Raw genomic sequence first — 20,860 nt, 5'->3', positions numbered from 1 at the left:
TGGGTCAAATCTGAAATCTCACGAGCGCTCAGACTGCCGCCGCGGACCAGCTCGCGCCAGCTCCAGAGCGCGTGCACGCACACACACACAGTCACAGTCAAACACAAACACACGCACACAAGCTTGAACGTTCACGCTCAAACACACACACACATACACTTGTACGTGCACGGTCACACACGCACGCTCACTGTCACACAAGATGACATCACATAAACACGAGCTGCTCGCGCACTCCAGCTGTTGTAATCCCGGTGCGCGTGTCGTGCGCGCGTTCTGGAGAGGTCGTTTGACATGGTCATCATGTCGCGTGAAGGGGGGGGGGGGGGGGGTTGTACTTACAGCACGGGACAGTGGAGGACACATGGGACTGCAGAGTATTCAAATATTTGCCTATAAGGTGTATACAAGTACATATTCTGTATTTGTATTTTATTAATTTATTCATTTGTCTTTTTGATTCTCGTCTCTGCTTCATTCTGACTCGTCTGCTGCTCGAACAAGTTGGAGGTTCAATATTCTTATCTTGTCTTATAATGGTTTAACTCACTTCTATTAATCTATATCTATTCATATGTGCACTAAACTGGAAGATAATATTAGATACATTATTTATTCTCCTGCTTGTGTTGATTTATTTGAATCTCTTTCGAAACCTGTTTTTTTTTCATATTTATGTTTCTATATGTAAGAATATTAAATTTTGAATCTATATATTTTCATATAGCTCTATCTCTCTCACTTAAAACTGACTGTGTGTCTACGTGTTGATACGTTTACTTCAACATCTTTAAGGTTAATAAGACAGAGATAATTTGAGGACAGGGACTGTGTGTGTGTGTGTGTGTGTGTGTGTGCGTGCGTGTGTGTGTGTCCCTGGTGCTGGGCTAATTTAAGCTAAAGGGGCCACAACCACTCAGATTTAGAACAGGAAGTAGAACAAATGACAGATGACCAATTTCGAAGTGTTAATGTGCAAGTTTAAACGTTGCAAGCTGGATGAACCCAGGGCCCAAATGAATGGTGAGCCCACATGTAGTCCCCCTACTGAGTTTGGTTGGAGTTTATATGAATTATAAATGAATTGGAGGATATGCCCTGAATCCACTGAAACAGTCGAAACAACAGTGATGTACCGATGATATATTTCAAAACAGTATAAGCAAATGAGTTGATTTATACAAGTTAGGAATTCAAGTCAAGTTTTACTCATCATAATCACAATAACAGATATTCGGGCCAAGTGGTTTCTCCTTCAGTTGAACAAAAGTGATTTGGCATCTTTTTCTTTTTATGTCCTTTGCAGGCAGATCGTGATCGTGGCTCGGAGTCCCGGCATCAAGACACACAAGCTCGACCAATCGGGAGCTAGTCTCTGTTATTTTACCCTGTTATTATAACATCAAATACTTCCTAACAAATAACCATCTCAGAAAGAAACACTTTTTGATATGTATTTTGACTTTTTACATTGCTCTGAATGTGTCACGGAGGCATTCGCTGCAATTGTTTCCCACATACGTACACGACGGAAAAGTTATTTCTGACAGAATGATCTTTAAACTCTTGTGTCATTTTGATAAGGTGTGCAAAGAACCCTTGAACAAGTTGCAGATGCAACAAACAGCCTTTCTGATATTTATAATAACAAAAAAAGGTTAAATAACACAAATATATACATCATGTACATCTTTGAGGGTCGTGGGGGCTGAGGCCAATTCCCCCCTTAAAATGTCGACGGCATGAATATAGATACAAGTCAGTTAAAGGTTCAGTGTGTAGTATTTAGGGACATCTAGTGGTGAAGTTGCATGTTGCATTGGAATACCCATCACCCCCCCCCCCCCCCCCCCTTCCAGGTAGCCTTCAGTTGACCATAAAAACTCAGTCCGGGCAACTGTAAATAAAAGCATGGCGGCCACCGTTAAATATAAAGAGCCCATTCTAGAGTATAGATATCAACAATTTGTGCAATTTATATGAAACGCACTCGTGAAAACATCAAACTGGATTATTTTATATTATATTTCCTGCCACTAGATCCATGTCACCTATATTTGAGGACCACCAATGAACTTAACTCGCATGTTGGCACACAGAGAAAACACAATCAGCCAAACTGTTGTAAACCACTGCGCCCCCATTGCCGTGCCTAAACACAAATACACAATGTTTATTTTTTTAACATACAAAACACACACAACAACCTCGATGCAGTGTCTATGTACAGTGCGGGTAGGCGTGGATATAGTTTCTAACTTGCCGGCTCAGTCCGGGTAAGCTGCCTACGTTCTCGGCTCCGTACGTACGAACGAACGCCCTCCTGCACGACTGCCTCAGGCTCTCCGGACGCTGCCGCCGGTAGGGCACCGTCAGCTTGCAGGAGGAGCTGGTGTAGTAGGTGAGCAGGGCGAACAGGGACGGGTACTTCTTCTGGCTGCCCTGCAGACTGAAGAGGAGGTCGTTCAGCTGGACGCGGACGCTCGTCGGGCCGTCCTCGCTCTGGTAGCTCAGGGTGAAGAAGACGTCCGGCTGGCCGCTGTCCCTGAAAGAAGACGCCACCACACGGTCACCCTGTGCATATCCACTGTAGTTTATTCTAGTTGTGTAATGCTGCTTATCACAGACGGTCAGAACTTAAAAATAAATAAACCTAGGAGTACACAACAAGTACTTAAAATAGCTGATTAAGTGCAAGTTAAAGTGACGTTTCACTCGTGGGAATTTCCCGTGTGGCACATTACGAAACTGCTGACATTTTGGCAATAAGATAAGATAAGGTGATAAGAAGTGATTCCAGGAAAAGAAATGTTTTGCTTTAGCTGAACTGTAACTAATACACTTTGCAGACGTGGTATTGATTTGTGTCACTGCTGATGCCTGAGCTTGTATTTTAAACAGTATCAGAGGGATTTCTGATGCTGATATCAGTGTGGGAACATCTCTTGGTATTATATTATAATGTATTAATTATTAAAAATTTACCATCAATACAATATATTCATACAATAAACAATAATGTTGTGTAAATAAGGCACTGCCTCTCAAATCAAGTCTGTGACTTTCTGTTATGATGCAGTAACTGTCTGGGTCACACGCAACATAATTGTAACTGATAAGTTATAATTGTATTTCTCTCTCTCTCTCTCTCTCTCTCTCAGAGGGGGAGGTGCATCACAGTAACAGCTGTTTATGGCTTATAGTGTTTCCTCTCTCTCTCTCTCTCTCTCTCTCTCTCTCTCTCTCTCTCTCTCTCTCTCTCTCTCTCTCTCTCTCTCTCTCTCTCTCTCTCTCTCTCTCTCTCTCTCTCTCTCCTCTCTCTCTCTCTCTCTCTCTCTCTCTCTCCTGTTGACTGTCCATTTGTTTGGAATTAGGGCAAAAGTTTGTTTTTGTGCAGATAAGACTGGACTCTGTCTGTCCACTCTAACACAGGGAGGAATTGGAGTGAGCGTCTTACTGGCCACTGTGAACCGGAAGAACCATTTGATTTATGTATCAACCTAATAGTTCAAATAACAGTACCTGCTATTAATATTATAAATATAAATATTTGATATCGTAAATTGAGGGCTATTTCACTTTACTTTAAAACTTTATACATCATTCTATTTATTTTCGATTGATTTAAACATTATTTAACCAAACAAGTCGATTTGAGTTGGGCAGCGTCTGTTGCACAGATTATCTTAGCAACACACGAGCAGTCCAAAAGATAAAACAACTGTGTAACTCTGAAAGAGGAGTGTGTGAGTGGTGGGTTACCTGATAAGGAAGGTGCCCAGTGATGAGTGTGTCAGTATTGAGTGCGCCTCCTCCATGGTCATCGCCCCCCAGTAGTAACCACTGTGTCTGAGCTGCTGGTACGTGCCTTTCACCAGTACGTACTCTGCATGGCTGCAGAACGGACGCAGGTGTGTGGGCACGCAGTCGGCCTCGCCTCCGCTGACCAGCTACAGGAGGAAAGGAAGTAATGAGTCATGGTAATGATAATCAACATGTACACACCGCACAGTGCAGGCACTCGACAACCTCTCAGCCTCCACACAGGCGGCTGTACCTGCAGACGCTACTCAGGGATGGAAAAGAGTACCACAAAAAAGATGTATACAAAAAATGATTCTAGCGTTTAGTTTGGAAAGATTCCTATAATACATTAAAACTTATAGCTTATCAATTTGATGTTAAATAATTAGATTAATCAGACTAGAAGGTTCCGATGTGAACCTTCAGACTCCTACGATGAACTCAGACATTCAACATTTGTTAAGGCTTAGTTTCCAGACAGTGACACAGAGATCGTCACATCAAATACATTTGGTGGAAGTGGTGTGTTTAATGAAAACAGTGATGTGATATGTGTCATCAGCAGTGATGAGTTTGATCCTTCTCAGCAAAGTACATGTATCACATTTTGTTTTTTCCAGCACATTTATATCATATGTTTGTGATTCATTTGTGGTTGTATTCTTACAAGTACAGTAAATAATCCTAAACACACAATTGTCTAGTTCTTTGAGTAGAAATATGATGGTATATGTGGTCTGATAATCTTAACTGCATCTACATCAACATTTAAATTTAGGTGGAAATCGGTTTAGTAGTTTTTGCATAATCCTGCAAACTAATAAACCAACAGACAGACACAGGTGAGGTTATTATAGAATAAGTTACAAATATGCTATAGCAGTACATATAGTAGTTAATTCTTATTAGAATTTGTGAGTACTTTTGGTACTTAAAGTATATCTTCATTTTTATACTTCTAAATATGTTTTGTATTTCCACACGAGGCCTTGTTAACCGAGTAAAACATCTGATTATTTTTTCCATCGCTGAATATAAAGTTCATGAAATGAAATCCAGGTGTTTCATTTGTGACTGAACTCGCTCCAGACATCCGCCCACGCTTACTGACCTGGAGCCAGGGTTCAGGGTCTTCCTCTCCGTTGTTCCAGTGCAGTGACTCAAGCTGCCTCTCCTTCAGCTCTTGGCGGCCTGGTCCCACGAGCTCTGGGTTCTGTTCGGGGCCGACAGGTTCCTCGGGGAGTTGACTCTGTGTCTCCGCTGCACACTTATCTTTTTGGCTCTGTTCACCTGGTTTATCCGGTTTTGCTCGGACCATCCTATACAGGAGAATCCTTCTCTTGACCATCGGTTGCACCATATCCTCCACTTTTTGGCAGCAGGGCCTCCATCGCTGACACCGTCCTGGCTGGTCATTTGCCGCTCAGTGCGCTGTGCGACTCCATGTTGTTTAAACGAAAGCTTGAGATCGTGAATCAGGATTCATCCACATTAGCACAAAGTGCCGGAGGGAAGCAGAGGCTGAAGAAGCTTCATCTGTTCACAGGAAAGAAAACAAGACGATTGCAGTCAAAAATCGATTTCTACCAAAGTTATTATGTTGAACTTTTTCCAAATGTTAATCACATTCACTCTCATCAGGCTGCTTGTTAACTACTGAGGGAAGTATCTGCTTCCTATGTTAAACACTTCATGTTCAACAGCTTTTTTCCGACTGTGTCCGTCTGTAGTTTGGCACTGACCAGGAGATCTCTCAGTAAAAACACACATTTCAATGTTCTGCTGCTGCAATAAACATTTCAAACACGCGTTGAAATGACTGAAGTGATTATTGCCATCACCGATTAACATCTCAATCATTTTCTACATTGATTGATTAGTAATTTATTCTCAAAAAAATGGGAAAACTATGAAAATATGCTAATCGTACTTTCTGCATTTTACTGGAAAAAGAACACGATTAGCAAATTGTCAAAGTAGTTGCAGATGTTGTTTTTTTAACTTGTCTTATCAGTTACTTGACTTATCTTTCTGCATTGAGCTTGAACTTCCTATAAAACTGTGTAAAGATTTGACTGATAACTTTCTTTCGGTTCATGAATAGGAGCAACTGTGTTCAGTTTTTACGACTACAGCTGCCTTGTTAAAAGACACTTAACTTATTATCGCTTTGGCTCCAGCCTGTGTATTTGTGTCTGTGTGTGTGTGTTTGTGCGCCTGAGGCAGAGAGGGTCATGTGGCTGACATTACCCACATCAATGCGGTGTAAGATTACAATGATAAGTAAAAAAGACACTTTCACTTTCTCATTCTCCTCGCAGGACCCTGAAAAAATATCCGAAGTAAAGAATACAAATATAATTTATCAACGCAAAAACTGAAAGGTTATTATAATATGCATAATTTATTAGTATTTCTAGTTTAAGTATAAATATATAAGAATGTTTTTTGTTTGTCGTATCTGTTTGCATGTTACTTTTATAGTAAAATATGGGAAGAGAAGTACTTTGTAAATAAAGTTTTTTCGAGTGGATATATTATTTACTACTCAGACTCACAGTGATTTTACTAGTGGACGGTTACAAAAAGAGAGGCAGCTTTCCTCCACTATCGTTCTGGATTCTTACAGCTTGTTTAATTGAAACTATTTATTTTACCTCCTCTTTTAAATGATGAAGAGAGCATGTTAATATCAGCTCCTGTAAAATAAACACACATCTAATATTTTAGTAGTAGTAGAAGTATTTTTTCATGTTACTTTCCCCCGTCTGAACTCAAACCACAGGAGACTGAGTTTAACTGTTGTCACTTTGCACTTTGTTGTGTAAATTCTCTTCCTCGGCTCAGTGCAGCTGTCAGAACCTCGACAGTGGAGTTTCTGTTGTTATCATTCCTTTATCAAGATAACCACGTTGGATTTGAAATGAACCTCTTCCTGAAGTGTGGTACTTTTTGTTGAGTTGTCGAGCAGCAGCAGGCTGACGGTTCCCGTGCAGCTGAAATCAGATTAAACACTTAAACCTCAGAGTGTTTCTATTCAGATCCAGTGTACGGCAGCTGAGAAAAAACAACTAGAGAAATGCACGAGTTTCTCCAATATTGACGACCTGCACAGCTGTAAATAAGATCAGAGAAAAGAGGAATATATATTTTTATTATTATTGTTCTTTTCTAAAAAAAATTCACATATGATATTTTGATTAGAGCTATTATTTAATAGAAAGCCCACTGATATAGGGACTGATTTAAATCAAACAAACATGAGTTAATATATCTGTATTTGTCATAACTTTCCACTTCTGTGCATCTTACTTTTCTTTAAAAAACACTTTAAAGCTCAGGTTGTTTTTAAAACTGTGCGACGAGAATAAGATGTGTTAAATTGTAATAATCCAAATGTGTTTGTGTTTGTTTTAGTAGAGTTAAGTTAAGGAGAAATGTTTGCGTGTTCCCTGGGATAAGACATTTGTTCCTTTCGAGGATCGTTGACGGAGACACATTTGACACTGGTGCGTAAAAGTGACACAGATACTTTTACGCGTTAATGAATGAAGCCAGAACAAAGTGGACTAACCTGTGATGCCTGGGACTCGGAGCCGGGTTCAGGGTCATTCAGGCGTTTCGGCTTCTCTCCTGCACTCACTCACTCACTCACGCTTCATTTGGACTAGAATTTTTTTTTTACTTTCTCTTTACATGAAAAGCTGCGAGAGGTGGAGACGGAGAGTCAGATTGGTCCGCGCCTCCAGCGTAAAGCGACGAATGCGCGTACACGCAAAACCGCATAGACGTACACGCGCGCGCAGCAGTTTTGCTTTCACTTCCGCGGATTCTCTGAAATCACGTGATGTGCAAGCAGTGTTTGTGATGCAGGCGTGTTATTCTGTCTCTGTGAGGACCAGTCACTTCAAAACACACCTGGGAGGCGAGTGAGAGTCGAGTTCCTGTTTGGGTAGCGGTAAAAAAAGAAAAAGTTTACATATTACTTTGGTTTAAGTATAAATAAATAGCCTTAAATGTACTCATGTAAAAGTACTTGAAAAGTTACTTTTCTACTTGAGTAAAAGTAAGCACTTACATTCAAATTACAAGGGATATTCACCATCTTGTTGTATATTACAAGTAAAAGTACTTGCTGATTGGCCTTTTCCCCAATGCAAAGCTGATGTATTCACATAAACGACATAAAAGATCAATAAGTGATGTGTCCAACTTTTCCTGGTAGTCTATAATTATTAATGTTTACTGTTTAATACAAGACTTATACAGACTCTCTCATTTTAAAGGTTGATTACGGAACAAATTCCTCCTCAATTACTTAATACAAACGACCAACTCATGTCAGTGAGTCGCTGTCCGACCCGCCTGCCTGTGCACACGCTGCTCGTGCTCTGCAGCTGAAGCAGGGACGATGGTCAGATGTTAGCGAGTGAGTCACACACAGTCGGGTCCGAGCGCTCGTCAGGCCGTGCACGCTCATGGGTTTTGGCGGCGTTGGTTTAACGAGAGGCCCGAGAGGACGGGTCGGGATGTGTGGGTCGTGCGCTGTAGCCTGCTCCTGCTAGCGTCTCCAGGATTACTAACCCGAGCTTTAGTCAATTTCACTTTCACTGTGAGTCTCAGCAGCAACTTCTTCAGAATCCATCTCCGGAGCTTCTTCACCAGTGAGACTTTACCTTCACGATCCGATTGGACGAGATTCCCAAAAGTGAACATGTAATGCAAGGCTTTTTTGAAAATGTAGTAAAGAAGAAAGTACTTTCTTGAATGAGACTAAGTGTATTAAAGTACCAAAACAATATATCCACTTTAAGACAGATACAAGTTAAATGTAAATTCTGTTTTGGATAAATAAAGTTCTATGTTGATGAATTCATTTTATATGTTTTGTTTTATTATTCTAGTGCAGGTCCCACCCTGAAGGTCTAACATCCCTTTAATAACTTTAGCGAATGAAATACTTGAGGCAGCAAGTATATGTTGTTATATTCTTATATTGTATATTCTTGAAGAAATTGTACTTTCAAAACTTTTTCTTAATGAAGAGTATGAGGGTCCAGGCACGAGGACAAACATGAGAATAAAGTCAAAACATTGAAGATAAAGTTGAAATACTATTTCATGAATAAAGTGAAAATGTTGAGGATGAAGTCGACTCCTCTGGTTTGACACACCCAGTCAGAGGAGTGACTGATTGCACACGTTTCTGAATTGGTGCACATTTATACTTACTGTAACTGATAGCTGTTATCATGAACCTTGATCTAACCAATTTAGCAGAGTTAAAACAATCAATGCAGTTGCATGATTAATGTTAATTCGACCTTATTCCCATCACTTTGACATTTTTCTTGAAATGAAAAAAGATATCTTGCTCTTCTCCTTTCTTTTTTTAATGCCGGGCCCTCCCACTCTTCTGTTGTTTCGATTATGTATCACTGTCTACAAGCTCAGACATGATCTTTGTTGCTTGTATGAATTATTCATAGTCTTGTTGTTATTCTGATCTTTTTACAACACCACTTGAATATGAGTCTGAACTTGTTGCATGACTCCTGTCGTGAGTCTAAATCTCACTGGGAACTGGTGCAGCAGAATACGAGAACAAACAGAAAATAAAATGAGGTTTGGTTGCGGCTTCATCAGCAGAGAATAGACTGCTTGTGGCGAACAACTACACACACACACACACACAAAAACACACACACATTTTGATGCCATGGCAACTAGCGTGACTTTGCATCATATCACTGAATAATGAAAAGACAGCACTGAACATTTGCACTTCATTTATTAACAAACCGATAAACTGTCAAACGCTTTCACATTCAGATTGAGTGTCCCGTCGTTTCCTGCAGTAAAATTAAATCGTCACAGTTCTTATCTTTCAGGCCGTGGGGCTGGACGTTTCTTTTTTGCTTTGTCTGTGCATCATGTAGGCAGCGGCTGAAAGGACCAGGACTCCATACGTAGCCAGGACGCTCTGGAAGAGAGAGCAGAGAGGGACACGGTTCTGACTCCATATACGTGAACACCTGTATCACATGTCACAGAGCCTCCTGTGTGTGTGTGTGTGTGTATGTGTGTGTGTGTGTGTGTGTGTGTGTGTGTGTGTGTCACGTACGTTTCGGCGCCCCTGCAGCGTGTAGCTGTTGAAGTATTTCCTCCAACCAGTCAGTTCCGAAGAAGCCGGGGCCTCGATGCCAAACAGCTGCTTCTGAAACACAAATACACACACACGCACATGCACAATAAGAGGAAGCAACAGTAAGGTTAAATAATCCTCACATTTTACTGGAAGTGAGACACAATCAAATTGAGTAAAGAAGAATCCAATGTGAAAAATGAGAAGAAGAAAAACAGTCAACCACAAAAATAGACACAACATCAATCAATCACCGGCTTCAAGTACATGCCAGTTATAGTGAAAGTGAAACCTGCCAATTTGTATTATGGGAACATGAAACTTTGACTCTATAGAATCTCATATTATATACGAGTGCCTCCTCGCTGGTGTTTTTATACAAATACTTTTATAACCACTAAAAACAGACCACATTTTTCTCTGTTATACTAACGGATGTCAGACTTTCGCTTTCATACTAATGTATGACCTGCAATGCAGATTCTGTAAGTTTTGTCTTTTCTTTTTTGTGCTATATTTGGATGTGGTTTTCATCCAAGTCTTTTTCTGAGGTCTTCCACACCCCCCATATGCATTTTTAACGTTCCACTTATGTATTTATGTTGCGTAAAGTAAAGTCAAGAGACCGTTGTTGGCAAGAAATGGAGCAATCATAAGTGACAGTTGAGGCTCAAAAACAAAAGAGAAGTTGAATAGTTGAACATGTTGAAACCAGCAGTTTGACTGAGGGGCATCGTGACGAGGCAGCGCTGCAGCGACACCCGGGGTTTTGGTCGAGTCTCATTCAACACGTCCTCCGACTGAGATTAAACTGAATTATTCATCGACCGGAGCTCGGAGCTAATCACCCCGCACACCCAGAGAGCTGCCATTCTCCTCCAGCTCGCCACAGTACTTCTGTGTGATAAAAGCTTAAAGCTGAAATTCCCTTTGCTTCAGAGAGTTTTAAGTTTTTTCTTTTTAATGCATAAGATGGAAAAGCTATTAGCGAAATATATGAATTCTCCAGCTGCCACAGAAATCCATTAGAGGTTGAGTTTTCCCTTCTTCTCCCAACTGCTGACGGGAATTTTTGCTTTTTCTATGACACTGACAGTATTTTAATCGTTCAAGTCTCTAAAATGAAAATAAATTATTCAAAGCTTATGTTGTTTTAACGGTTTAAAACTGAGGTCAGATCATATTAATAATCTTTATTTAATAAGCACTTTTCTTAACAGACATAAAGTAGTGTTCTTCTAGAAAACAAAACAATGAACAAAATAACTTGAATTTCAAATAAATTAAAGCTTTTTAAGAAGACATCTATCAATCCATCCATTCTTACTTTCTTTCTTCCCTCCTCCTCTATCCATCTATCTAAGTTGTGTTAACAGCTTGTTTCTGCTGCCCCAACTGGCCAAAATGAAAACATCAAGTGGCTGCATGTTTCATGGTTACAGTGTATTTAGACTTAGAAAATATGATATCGAATAAAATGAATAAAGTAAATCCATCCATACCAGAAAGCAGTCTATCTTTTATTAGATGTGATTTTTAAATTACTGGATACTAATGTTCCTACGCCTGCTCACATATATTTCCACATCAATTTGCACAAATCACACACATTACATATGTTCTAATATTGAGTGTAATGCAGCCGTTGGGCCAGAGATCGTCGCTATTTTCTTACTGAGTTGGATTTGTTCTATTTAAATAATGTATTAGTTTATTCCTGTGCTGCAATCTCACTTTCCCTGAGGGGAACTAATATCAATCACTTTATTTAATCCTGAGTGATTAACTGAATAATAGTTTATAATTGGATGGTGTATTTGATTTGTAAATTCTTAACGACATCTGTCCCACGAATGTTGTGGAGTACATATTCAGCTACAATATTCATTAGGTATTCACTAAATGTATACAAAAAATAACTATTAGTAGTACTAGTACCACTTTATGTAAAATTATACTTATACTTCTACCTCTTTTTTAAACTTAATATGTCTATTGAGATTCTTTAACAGTTATTCTGCACACCCTCGATCTAGGTCATTGGTGCTTTTTTTAACATATAAATAAAACACAAATAGAAAACTTTAAATAACAAAACAACACCTGGATAATAACTCATAAATATATATAAATATTGTAGCCTACGTCCAGTGGAGTAGATACGTACATTTACAAAAAGTGACAGTACCCAGATACCTAAAGACTACACATGACTAGTAAAAGTACCTAGTTAAGAGGTAAGATAAAATATAATAATCCTTCCCACAATATTGAAATTAACACAATTAAATGCAAGGAAAGATAACAAATATCGAAAAATGAATGTATATATACATATAGAATGAATATTGCACTGTTAAGAGATGTACTTTCCATTACAAGGGTATAATTAGGGTATTAGGGTATAACATCATATTTACAAGATACATAAAACATGGAGCTGCATAGCATGTGGCTTAAGGTATTAAAATAAATGTATTAGTCTATCAAAACATATCTGATTGATAGTATTTACAGTGTGATACTTTAATTTGACTGACTGAATATGTAACACCAGCTGATCTCTGCAGACTGGACGTGCAGGGGTCGGATCTGGTATCTTACCTTCACCTCAGTGATCATGTGACCGAAGCTGGTCAGAGGGATCCGCGTTTTCACCGGTGACGTCGGCATCTCGGCGAACACTTTGAATGAACTGGTCCCAGGTTCGATTCAAAGCGGTATTTAGAGGCAGCAGACTGGTTTTTACTGGGGTTTAATGGAAGGACGAGACACTTACACAACTCTGTTATGTGTTGACACGTGGTTCTGACAGGAAGTACGTCCTGACCAATCACGTGTCTCCATTCATAGTGCTGACCAATGGGCTGTGGTCTGGTGGGTGGGACTTTTATGATGTCAGTTCTCACTTCCTGTCAGTCGTCCATTCATTTGTCCACTAGAGGGCGATATATTCAAGTTTATCAAACAGGGAATGTCACCTTATATAAAGCAGTTTTATTGATTTTAAAAATAAAACAGCTTTATTATATTTTTCGCTTTACCCTTTGTTCCCATCAGCTTACAAGTTATAGAAGATTTTAAATGTTCAAAAGTAATTTAATACAAAATGTTATCTCCATTTTAAGTTCAAAAGTAAATGGTGTAAACATTCAAGTAGACATACAAGCACTCAACATATAGATAAATAGATAGATAGATAGATAGACAGATAGATAGATAGATAGATAGATAGATGGATAGATAGATAGATAGATAGATAGATAGATAGATAGATAGATAGATAGATAGATAGATAGATAGATAGATAGATAGATAGATACTTCATGGGTAAATTCAGATATCCAGTAGCTCACACAGAGAGACACACATAAGACAAAGTACTCAAGTGGAAAGTACTGCAAGTACACAACATAGTACGCAGTCAAAAGACACAGGGTAGATAGGATATGAGTGATGCAAACCGGAATGGTGCAGAAATAGATTGGTTACTATTTGATGTAAACAAAGCTGATCTAAATAAATAAATTAAATAAAAAGTGACTGAGGTCTTTAAATATTTAGATTTGTACCTCCTGTCCACCTAATTGGACATCTCCTAATGAGGATAAAGGATTTGTGTCTGACAAGATGTGGGTCATTGTACCGAAGTTCTTTCCTATTCAGGAGAACAACTTTGAAAAAAATATATATTCCAGACCTACAGATAACAACCAATGGGAAGTCAATTATCTTTACTTGGAGCTAAAGCAAGCTGTACCCCTTGCGACATGTAAGCCTTCACTCAACACAGCCCTCTGATTTCACCTGTGTAATTAGCTGTGACTCAGAGCGCAGAGAGTGCAGTTAATGTGGTGACATGAGGAGTCCTGTTGCATGCAGCATAAGAAGCCAGAGAGCAGATACAGTAAAAGTGGTATTCTTGCGTTTTGGGTCCATTTTGTTGTCACTGGAAATATATAAAGCAGGAACGTCAGAAAGTCACAAAAAGTGGCCAAATATGTTGAAGGATTTTATCTCTGTTAGGCTACTATTGTATACATGACCAAAAAAACACCTAATTCAGTCATTAACCAGGGATTAGAAACATGTCGTCTACTGTGTCCCAGCTGCTCAACATAAATAACAATAAAGAAGTTCCTGTTTGATCAGAAAGATTCAGCGTTGTTCCGTGATTTGCATGAGACAGAAACATGACACCGGAATATGTGTCCAGAAAGAACCCATTGAATTTTGGGCACAGATCCACTTTCTCTTACATTGTGAGATCTTTAAAAAAACAAACATTTCACCAATTCCATGGACCTGGATGGAAAAAAAATCTGATATATTTAGTGGACTAACATTTATGAGAGTGAGTGATTGTGTGCTGCTTGATTAAATCTAAGTGGACTGTTGGGCCTTGGCAGAGGTGTGTGCTGGACTCTGGTTCATGCACTCATACAATAAATGCAGTGCAATACATAAAGTCCTGAAGAGACAAACATCAAAACATCAAAAATGGGATCTGAGTGACTTGATTGTGGAATGACATGACAAACACAAAGCTTCCAGTGAGCAGCAACTCGTTGTTGATGAGAGGTCAGCGGGGAATGTTCAGACTCTTGCTGATTTTGTTCCACTCAGATCAGGAAGGAGCAGAAGTCTGAGGTTGTGGTGGACACAGGTTCAGTAAAAACAAACAGCCGAAGACTGTAAACATGTATTTGGTCGGAGGAATCCCGATTTCTCGCAGGGGGCTGGTGATAGAGTCAGAATCCATGAACCCTACCTGCCTTGTGTCAACAGTCATGTGGTGTGTGGAATGTTTTCTTGGCACACTTTGGGCAACCTGACACCACCTCTCAGTATTGAATGTCACAACCTATCTGAGTACAGTTGCTTGGCATATGCATAACGAATCTCTGTCTGCCTGACTGACTTGTCTCTCAGTGGATGTCCGCACTTTACTTAACAATCAACCTTGACTTGGCTGCTTTTCCTTCCAGAACCTGGGTGTGACTATCGACATTCAACTCTCCCTTACCGCCACATTGCTGCCTGCTACAACCCGTACCTGTAGATACATGCTGCATCAGGAGAATACGTCCCCTTCTCACCCAGAAGGCAGCACAGGTTCTAATTCATGCTCTGGTCATCTCACACCTAGACTATTGCAACTCCCTCCTGGCAGGTCTGCCTGCTAGTGCCATCCGACCTCTGCAGCTCATCCAGAATGCAGCAGCTCGACTGGTCTTTAACCTAAATTCACTGGTTCTACTCCACTCCTCCGCTCCCTTCACTGGTTACCAGTGGCTGCCCGCATCCGTTTCAAAACACTGGTACTTGCGTACCGTGCTGCGAACGGACCGGGCCGAGTCTACATCCAGGACATGGTTAAACCTTACACCCCAGCCCGTCCATCCCGCTCTGCATTGGCCAATCAGCTTGCTGGTCTCTCACTGCGAGCTAGCCACTCAACAAAATCCCAACTGTTTGCTGTCCTGGCTCCTAAACGGTGGAACGAGCTCTCCATTGACCTCAGGACAGAAGATGGTCTACACAACTTCCACCCCAGGCTAAAGACACAACTCTCCCAACTACACCTTGGATAAGAAGACGATGTCTAACAACAATCATCTACTCTGATGTTGAAAATACAAAGAATAGATTTTTTTAAGTTAGTTGCATTTATATATTGCACATACATGTAGTACTTTGTTACGTAAATGGTATGTACTGTAATTTCATGTTAATAGCAACATCTTCTAAGATAAGATAAGATAAGATACATTTATTGATCCCAAACACATGCACAGTCACACTACATGCAGATGAGGGGAATTTGTCCTCTGCTTTTGACCCATCTGGTGAACATAGCAGGACACACAGAGCAGTGGGCAGCCATGCACGGTGCCCAGGGAGCAGATGTTTGGGGAGTAAGGTGCCTTGCTCAGGGGCACTTAGGATAGGGGGTAGGGAGAATGCTCCTTGGACTTTGGAATAGATCCAGGTGTTGTCCATCCAGGTATGTTTTATTGTCACTGCGAGGAGTCGAACCAGAGACCTTCCTGTCCAATGTCCGTAACTTTCTGCCCATACTCCAATTTTTCTCTCTTTGTGAGACAGGGACTTTTTTTGGTGTAGATACATTGGTTGGTATCCATTTTAATTTACATTGGGAAGTTCAGCATTTGTTGTTTTTAGTTTTACATGGTCACTAATTATCCGAGGAAATAATTAATCGTTCTTTAGCGCTTCCATATTGAGGGAGCTGATATCTATGGGAACACTTTGGTGCAGCAGTGGACACAGGTTCACTAAAGACAGGGAACATATATTGGGTCAGACGAATCTTAAGTTTATTAATGGCAGGCAGATGATCGTCAGAATGAAGAATCAACAGCACTGAATCCATGATGGTGTAATGGTGTGTGGAATGTTTTCCTGCCACATCTTGGACAACTTGATACCAATTGTTTTGTCATATCTGATGCATCACTTTATCACAGGGTCATAAAGAAAAAGTCTCAAACTGGTTTCATGATTTCACGATTCACTGAGTGGTCTCCTCATTTATCAGATCGGATTCCCAATAGAAAACCTTGAATGTGGTAGAGGAGGCGATTGACAGAATGACTGTGCAGCTGATACATCTGTAGAAATGATGTAATGCATAATGTCATCATGGATCTCAAAGGAACAACACCTCCGTGAAAGCTCCCTGAACCAGTAGTAGCATTGAGTTCCCCGTGACGTTCTCTGTGCGTGTATAAACCTGAAGCAGTGAAATTATTATTTCCATAACTTTTTAGTGTTGGAGGTATTTTTCTTAATTGACGCGATCACACCCATTTTCCATGTGCTCACAAGCTTGAAAACTACGCTGCCACACGGCCTGATTCATCTCACTTCTGCCACCACTACTGCCCATGTTTACTGCTGAGCGGCACCATTACCTCTGTGCTGGCAGCGGGGGAGAGGATGTGTGCATTCTGGGAAAAAACCAAACAGGACTGTGATTAAGATTGGGATTAGGTTTGGAACAAGACTCGGCAGGTCGGCACAGAGCTCCCACAGCAGCTCTAACCAGGAATTCTCTGGAGGTGACACCCTTGATCCTTTGCAGCGATGAGTAATTGATCATACAATCCCACAACACACTCAATATAACGAGCAGTATCTTGAAGAAAATCTGAAGGCAGCCGCTCTAAAATAATAAACCAGGGAGGTTGATTTTCATAAGAAATTTAAATATCACAAATGTGTCTCCAGTGGTTTTTACAATCCAAACAGTTCATGACTCCTTGGATCCTGGATCCGACCCTTTTGAATAAAAAGCCCTTCTCACATTAAACCATCCAGTTTCCCAAAATAAACATAAGAAAGTAATAATAGATTAACTTGTCCATTGATTAGATCATTTAATTACTTCTATTTATCACCTTATTTCTCCCTCAAGTTTCTCCTGGTAAGAAAGGAATATTTAAGATCCCCAGAATCTCTTCATTCTCTCTACAAACTCCTTAATTTATCTACAAAATTGTTTACTATTGAAATATTAAATGGTAAATTCAAATGACAGTATGTTACTTATATAAAAAGATAAATAAAACATAAAAATGAATGAAATCTATATGTAAAAAGTGTTGAAGTGTAAAGGATTTGTGTCTGACAAGATGTGGGTCATTGTACCGAAGTTCTTTCCTATTCAGGAGAACAACTTTGAAAAAAAAAGATATTCCAGACCTACAGTTAACAACCAATGGGAAGTCAATTATCTTTACTTGGAGCTAAAGCAAGCTGTACCCCTTGTGACATGTAAGCCTTCACTCAACACTCATATTGACATACAAAAATGTCAATATGAGGACAATATTAGGAAATCATTAAGAAAATGGTAAATAATCCCCCAAATATTAGACAAATTAATTATAAATACATCAGAACAAGTATGTTTAAAATGCCCCCACCCCTCATGTAGGTAAAGCTGCATGATTTACCCCCTCACTGTGCTGTCTTTCTGCAATGTCACATCTCAGAGTTTGTGCAGCTGGGATCTGGGACTGGAGCCGATGTAGTGAGCTCTCGTCAGGGGGCCACGCTGACCCTCACTGACATGCGGCTCCGGAGTTGATGATGAGTATTGATTACTGCTCTCATGCTGTGGCTCACATATATGAAATGTCATGTTGGGCTGAAATATCGGCTCTGATGGTCACAGGGCTCGGAGGCCACGTCGAGTCGAGTCCCGGCAGGAACACTGATCTTTTCGGGACCAGCCGATCTTATAAAGGGACAGGAGCTCGGTCCTGATGAGGCAATTCACTGGTTTTCTGAGGTCGGTTTACGATTAGGGTCAAAATGTGAATTGTGATCAGGTGAAGGTTTGGGTATCAACTGGAACTGGTGAAGGTCAAGGGTAACCTTTTGGTTAGGGTGTAAAGAGCTGGCCAAACCCTGTGTGTGTGTGTGTGTGTGTGTGTGTGTGTGTGTGTGTGTTTGTGTGTGCGTGTACTTCATGCAGGTATGCATTACTTTTGGTCTGACTTGTGTTTCTGTGTAAAGTGTTGGCAATCAAGACTGAGACATACATACTCATAAACAGAGAGAGAGAGAGAGAGAGAGAGCTAGAGAGAGCTAGAGAGACAGAGACAGAGAGAAAGAGAGAGAGAGAGAGAGAGAGAGAGAGAGAGAGAGAGAGAGAGAGAGAGAGAGAGAGACAGATAGCGAGAGAGAGGGGGGAGAGAGGAAGAGAAACAGGGAAACAGAGATAGTGAGAGAGACAGACAGTGAGAGAGAGAAATAGAGGAAGAGAGACACAGGGACACACAGAGAGAGAGATGAAGAGAGACAGAGAGGGAGAGGGATAGAGGAAGAGAGACAAGGACAGAGAGACACACACAGACACACAGAGAGAGAGAGAGAGAGAGAGAGAGAGAGAGAGAGAGAGAGAGAGACACACACACACACACACAAACACACAAACAGATAAGGAGACACACACACACACACCCCCACAGAGCAGTGTTGGTAACGGGGGAACCTGCAGCGCGCGGCTCGGGGACCCGCCGGAACAAGCAGCAGCAGCGCGAGCTGTGGACGCAGCCCCGAAAACACACCGAGAGCACGCGCGACACTGAGGCGGCCAGAGGGGCGGAGAGGAGCAGGAGGAGGAGGAGGAGGAGGAGGAGGAGGCACCTGCACCGAGACTCGCTCTCCGCCGCTGCCTCCATCGTCAGCTCCCGTCACCCCTCGTTCGTTCCTCTCGGGCCGCCGCCGCCGCCGCTTCCTCGTTAAAGATGGCTGACCCCAGCAGCGACGGAGAGGCACCGGAGAGCGCGCGCGGCTTCGCCCGCCAGGGAGCCCTCCGCCAGAAGAACGTGCACGAGGTGAAGAACCACAAGTTCATCGCGCGCTTCTTCAAGCAGCCCACGTTCTGCAGCCACTGCACGGACTTCATCTGGTGAGTGTGTGTGTGTGTCTGAGTGTGAGTATGTGTCTGAGTGTGTAAGGACACAGGTGATTCACTTGCTGCTGCGGCTCTGGTCGGCCTCCCCCCCTCGCTCCCTCTCTCCCTCCCTCCACAGCCCAGACACCGCAGTCCTTCACCCACTGTCATTGTCAAAAACACGGCGATGCGCCACTCTCCTCCCCCCACCCCCCACCCCCTGGACCTCCACAATGCGACAGCACCGTGGGCCCGTCGGTGCCGGTGCTGCCTCGCCGAGCTGCAGCCCCTGCTCTGCGGCTGCTGCAGCTCGGCGGTACCGCATCGACCCGACACCCATCCCTGACAGTGGAGGTCTGGTGGAGGAATGCAGCTGGAGACACGCAGGGCCCCGCTGCTGCAGCGGTGCGGGTGGATCTGAGCGTCCAGGATCGGGTGTCTGTGCCTGGGCTGGAATGATCAGTCGATTAATCGATCGGTCCATTGAGGGGTTCGATTATTTTGAAGTGTTTCAAATCACTTCTCAAGCAGATAGTCTCAAATGTCAGCCCAGCAGGAGATATGAGCATTTTCCTTGTGTGTCAATGTAAACTGGACATATTTGTGTTTTTAGTTTATAAATGTTTCACACCTGTGAGATATCTTAGCTCCTACTTGTGTGTTCATTACCTTTTGTTGTTCATAATGCTTTTAATGCCTTATCTTAAGTACTTTGAGTTGCCTTGTTGTTAACAGGTGCTTTTCAAATACTCAACTTGTCAATGTATTGAGTATATGTTACTATATGTTTATATGAAACTTTCAGTTAAGTCAAATAAAGGGGAATCCAGAAGTACAGCTTATACCTCTGCCATGGCCCCAAAGTTATAAAGTAATAAAAGAATCCTTCAGTAATTGTTATCGAGCTAAAGGTTTGAAATAATCTCCTAGCCCTATTAAAAATGTAAGGAAATAAAAAAAAATTATAAATAGAATAGAGACTAATATATACATTAAAGATAGAATATGTACAGTGAAATGTTTTGCACATAAAGCGATCTAAGAAAAAGGCCTTGATCCGCCCTCTGACACGGATCTGCACCAAAACTTTATTGGCACTTCCCTGACCTTTACCACAACCTTCCACCAAGTTCTGAGGAAATCCGTCTTGTAATGTTTTGTGTAATCTTGGCCACAAACAAACAAAGCAACCGAACAAACAAATGGACAGGTGTTGAAAACATGACCCTCCCTGGCAGAGGTACTTATTGATTGATTAATTTTGGTAGTTGCGGAACTACTTTGTACGTGTGTGCACGAGTTGCTGTCATGTTTTGATCCCCCTGCACTCCTAAATCTCACCTCCCTATCTTCTCTCCACAGGGGCTTTGGGAAACAGGGATTCCAGTGCCAAGGTAAGAGCAGGAGCTTATTCACAAATCCTGCTGCTGCATACGGCTGTGGGTGTGTGGATGGATGTTCGCTGTCTGAAGAAGTGTTGG

The 20,860-nt window shown here is 41.4% G+C and overlaps 3 protein-coding genes across 5 annotated transcripts in view; 1 reads left to right on the top strand and 2 right to left on the bottom strand.

The window, feature by feature from the left end:
• Positions 1-1,128: 1,128 nt before the first annotated feature.
• Positions 1,129-7,583, bottom strand: LOC128432630 (suppressor of cytokine signaling 1). 2 transcript variants are annotated; one of them, XM_053417723.1, is made up of 5 exons: positions 7,379-7,583; positions 6,734-6,800; positions 4,916-5,340; positions 3,763-3,950; positions 1,129-2,545 (listed from the first exon to the last, which is right to left on the bottom strand). In XM_053417723.1, exons 3-5 carry the CDS (start codon positions 5,162-5,164, stop codon positions 2,221-2,223), a joined length of 762 nt encoding a protein of 253 aa, XP_053273698.1. In that variant the 5' UTR covers positions 5,165-5,340; positions 6,734-6,800; positions 7,379-7,583; the 3' UTR covers positions 1,129-2,220. The 2 variants fall into 2 exon arrangements, with proteins under 2 accessions (XP_053273698.1, XP_053273697.1); XM_053417722.1 differs by lacking the exon at positions 6,734-6,800 and having other exon boundaries at positions 7,379-7,568.
• A 1,993-nt stretch (positions 7,584-9,576) lies between these two features.
• On the bottom strand, positions 9,577-12,766 carry LOC128432718 (ATP synthase membrane subunit K, mitochondrial). The gene is made up of 3 exons (XM_053417730.1): positions 12,554-12,766; positions 9,929-10,021; positions 9,577-9,787 (listed from the first exon to the last, which is right to left on the bottom strand). Exons 1-3 carry the CDS (start codon positions 12,620-12,622, stop codon positions 9,692-9,694), a joined length of 258 nt encoding a protein of 85 aa, XP_053273705.1. The 5' UTR covers positions 12,623-12,766; the 3' UTR covers positions 9,577-9,691.
• Positions 12,767-19,215: 6,449 nt separating this feature from the next.
• LOC128432556 (protein kinase C beta type) overlaps positions 19,216-20,860 on the top strand; it is a 34,219-nt gene continuing 32,574 nt past the window's right edge. For both annotated transcript variants that reach the window (XM_053417716.1, XM_053417715.1), the window contains exons 1-2: positions 19,216-19,394; positions 20,742-20,773. In XM_053417716.1, coding sequence (XP_053273691.1) covers positions 19,231-19,394; positions 20,742-20,773 — 196 coding nt within the window. In that variant the 5' untranslated portion in view covers positions 19,216-19,230. The remainder of the gene's footprint in view (positions 19,395-20,741; positions 20,774-20,860) is intronic.

This window comes from Pleuronectes platessa, chromosome 3 (genome assembly GCF_947347685.1).
Source record: "Pleuronectes platessa chromosome 3, fPlePla1.1, whole genome shotgun sequence".
In the NCBI taxonomy this organism is placed as follows: domain Eukaryota; kingdom Metazoa; phylum Chordata; class Actinopteri; order Pleuronectiformes; family Pleuronectidae; genus Pleuronectes; species Pleuronectes platessa.
This window is presented reverse-complemented; position numbering and strand designations above follow the sequence as displayed.